The sequence below is a fragment of the Netta rufina genome (assembly GCF_964035555.1).
Source record: "Netta rufina genome assembly, chromosome: 1".
In the NCBI taxonomy this organism is placed as follows: Eukaryota; Metazoa; Chordata; class Aves; order Anseriformes; family Anatidae; genus Netta; species Netta rufina.
In genome coordinates this window covers 124,797,514-124,800,544 of record NC_140123.1, presented here as the reverse complement: position 1 = coordinate 124,800,544, position 3,031 = coordinate 124,797,514, and the positions used below count along the sequence as shown (strand labels likewise).

The 3,031-nt window shown below is 63.5% G+C and overlaps 1 protein-coding gene across 1 annotated transcript; it reads left to right on the top strand.

The window, feature by feature from the left end:
* Positions 1–337: 337 nt before the first annotated feature.
* Positions 338–2,643, top strand: PIANP (PILR alpha associated neural protein; the record flags this gene model as incomplete). The annotated part of the gene is made up of 6 exons (XM_084297166.1): positions 338–495; positions 1,048–1,167; positions 1,263–1,828; positions 1,976–2,057; positions 2,211–2,438; positions 2,622–2,643. 6 exons carry the CDS (start codon positions 338–340, stop codon positions 2,641–2,643), a joined length of 1,176 nt encoding a protein of 391 aa, XP_084153292.1.
* Positions 2,644–3,031: the final 388 nt, after the last annotated feature.

The window sequence follows — 3,031 nt, the reverse complement described above, 5'->3', positions numbered from 1 at the left end:
GTGGCTCAGGGCTGGAGGTGCAGGGTGTTTGGTCTCTGTGTTGACTGCCTCCTGAGCCCCCTTGGCCAAGCGCCCCCTTTTCCACGCCCCACAGCCACATGAGGGCATGAATGTGGGTTGTCAGCTCACGCCTCTCCTTCACAATGAAGGAACGGGCTGGATGTCTTCAATGATTTTTTTTTTTTTTTTTTTCCCCGTGTGTGCGTGAGGTCTTTGTTGTGGAGCAAATCCCGGGTCAGGTACACAGCAGCTCACTGGGGAAGGGCTGGCGCTGCGCCGCGTGCTGCCAAGGGAAGGGGCAGGCAGCATGAAGGGCAGCCGTGCTGCCATGAGGATGATGCCGGAGGGAGGCGTGCGGCCGGAGCTGAAATCCTGCCGGGGTGCTGGCCCTTGCTCCGTACTACAGCTGCCGCCTAGCGCTGCTGGGTTTGGGGGATTGCTGGTGGGAGAGGCGGGGGAGGAGGGGAGGGATGGGACCTTGCTGAGGGTACGCGGGTAAGGAGCACGGAAAGGTAATTCCATGTTAGCTAAGAGGGAAGTAAATGCTAAATATTTGATAGCTATGTTTTTGCTCTTAAGTTCCTCAGTAAGGCTGGACTTTTCTGGCTGATTCACTCTCTCCTTCCCAATCTTCTCGGTTTATCACTCACGAGCGTCCCCTCTCACTCCCTCACCCCGGCAGACAATGAAGAGGCTCCTTTTTAATAAATGGATTACACGCTCCGCACTATAAATAAACACAGGAATTAAGATTCCAACTTGTTCTGGCGATAAGCAAACAAAGACGCCGAATCCCCCCCCTCGGCCTTCAGACAGGAGAGTCCCCCGGGAGTCTGCACGCGTCTCCGCACGTGTACTCCAGAGGCAGATCGCTTCTCCCCGGTGTATAGGATAACAAGTGTGTTTCTGTGGGCTGGGGGGAGCAGCCCCGGGCAGGGGAGTGGGTGCATGTGCATGCTCTGCCCGCCGGGGCTGGCACCAGCAGCGGGGAGGGAGCGATGGCCGCGAGGCCCAGGCGCAGCTCAAGCTCTCTCTCTTGCCTCCCAGTGAGGAGCATGAGGCGAGACCTCGCCGAGTGACGAGGCGCTGCTGCATCTGCGATGGAGCCTGGTGCCTGGTAGGTTCACAGCCCCCCCGGCGCCTGCTGGCGATGCAGGAGGGAGGAAGGCATGTGGGCAGCATGCTGCTGCCGGCTGCTCCTCGAGGAGCCTTCCCAGCAGGAGGGACGTCCAGATAACACGCTCTCCCTCCTCCTCCTGCAGCAGGATGCCTCTCCTGGCCTCCTCCATCCACTCGCTGCAGCTATGGCACTTCCTCCTCCTGGTCTCGGCCGTCCCTCCGCCCGCCGCCTGGTCCCTGCGCCCTCGCAGCCCCGTAGCCACCCGGCCCCTCTGCGCCCGTCGGAGCCCCTCTGCCCACCGGCCCATTTGCATCTGGGACAGGACCTCGCTGCCCGAGCGGGATTTGCGCCTCACAGCGCCGCGCCAGCGCGCCCTGTCCCCCCGCGGCGGGGACCTGCGCCACGCCGTGCGGCTGAGACGCCAGGCAGCAGGGGCCCGGCCCGCCACCCCCTCTGGCTTTGAGGATGGCATGCCCTCCTCCCAGTACCCCTGGGCCATCGTCTGGGGCCCCACGGTGTCGGATGAGGACGGAGGGGACGCCAACTCCGCCAACCCGGGCTTCCCACCGCTGGGCTACACCTTCGTTTCCCCGCGGGGGATGGCGACGGCGCAGCCCAACTCCCACTCGCTGCTGCACAACGCGGGGCTCAACCTCCGCGAGACCCCGGCCACCCTACGGCCGTTCCTGTTTGGGCCCCGGGGGGAAGGTAGGTCTGCACTGTGCTTCCCCTGGCCCTGTTCCTGCAGGAGGAGCTCCTCCTGCAAAACTTATTGCCCCAGCGCTTGTGCTGCTGCTCTTGAGGGGGGCTGATGGGGGCGGCGGTCCCACTGCCCCTCTCCCCCCTGCCTCACAGGTGTGGACCCCCAGCTCTACGTCACGATCACCATCTCTATCATCATTGTCCTGGTTGCCACCGGGATCATATTCAAGTTCTGGTGAGTGGGGCTTGGGGCCAGTTGGGGTTGGTTCATTACGGTGCTCTGAAGCCATGTCGGAGGGCACAAGGACTGCGGGCTTGGGTGCCGGAGAAGGCGTTTGACCCGCGGGTGCAAGGGGCACTCATTGCCTTGCTGCTCTTCTCCCCAAAGCTGGGATCGCAACCAGAAGCGCCGGCGCCACTCCGGGCAGCAGAGCGGTGGGAGGCAGCAGGAGAGCCAGCAGCCCCTCACGGACCTGTCCCCCACCACCGTCAGCATCCTGGGGCCCTACGGCGACTCCCTGACCCCCACGCCTGAGGCGGAAGAACCCAGGCATGGGCAGGAGGGTGCGGAGAAGCTGGGGGGCCACGGGAAAAGCACTGCCTTCCAGCTCAACCGGTGAGTCCTCCGGGGTGCCAGGGAGCCGTGGGGTGGCAGGGGGCAGAGGGACAGCAGGCTAGGGGTGGGCAAGGCAGCTCAACCTTCTGAGGAGAGCCCACGCGAGGCTGGCTGGCTAGCGGGGACGCCGGGGCAGCGTGAGCGCCCATCTCTAATTCTTTTCCGATTCCCTTTTCCCCCCAGAATCCCACTGGTGAACCTGTGATGCACACGGGAGAAGCAGAGCTGGCTCCCCCACCCTCCTGTCACAACCGGGGAGCCCACGCTTCTGCCGCCTCTGCTACCCCAGGAAAACAAAACAAAACAAAACAAAACAAAACAAAAACCAATCTCCTTGTGCCACGGCCCGCTGCCACCGTTGTTAACTAACTCCACCGGGACGTGCCTGGGCAAACGGAGGAGCCGGGCCTCACTAGCGTCCTCTGGGGGGAAGGTTGGGGACCCCCCCGAGCAGGACAGGAGGATGAGCGAGCAGGAAGGTGGGAGGGAAGGCGGCTGTCGGTGGTGTGAAGTCGTAGCCTGCCCTGCCCCTCTCCTCGCACACTCACACGCACTCTTCGACCTCCGTGACTCTCCCACCAGTGCATGCCTGA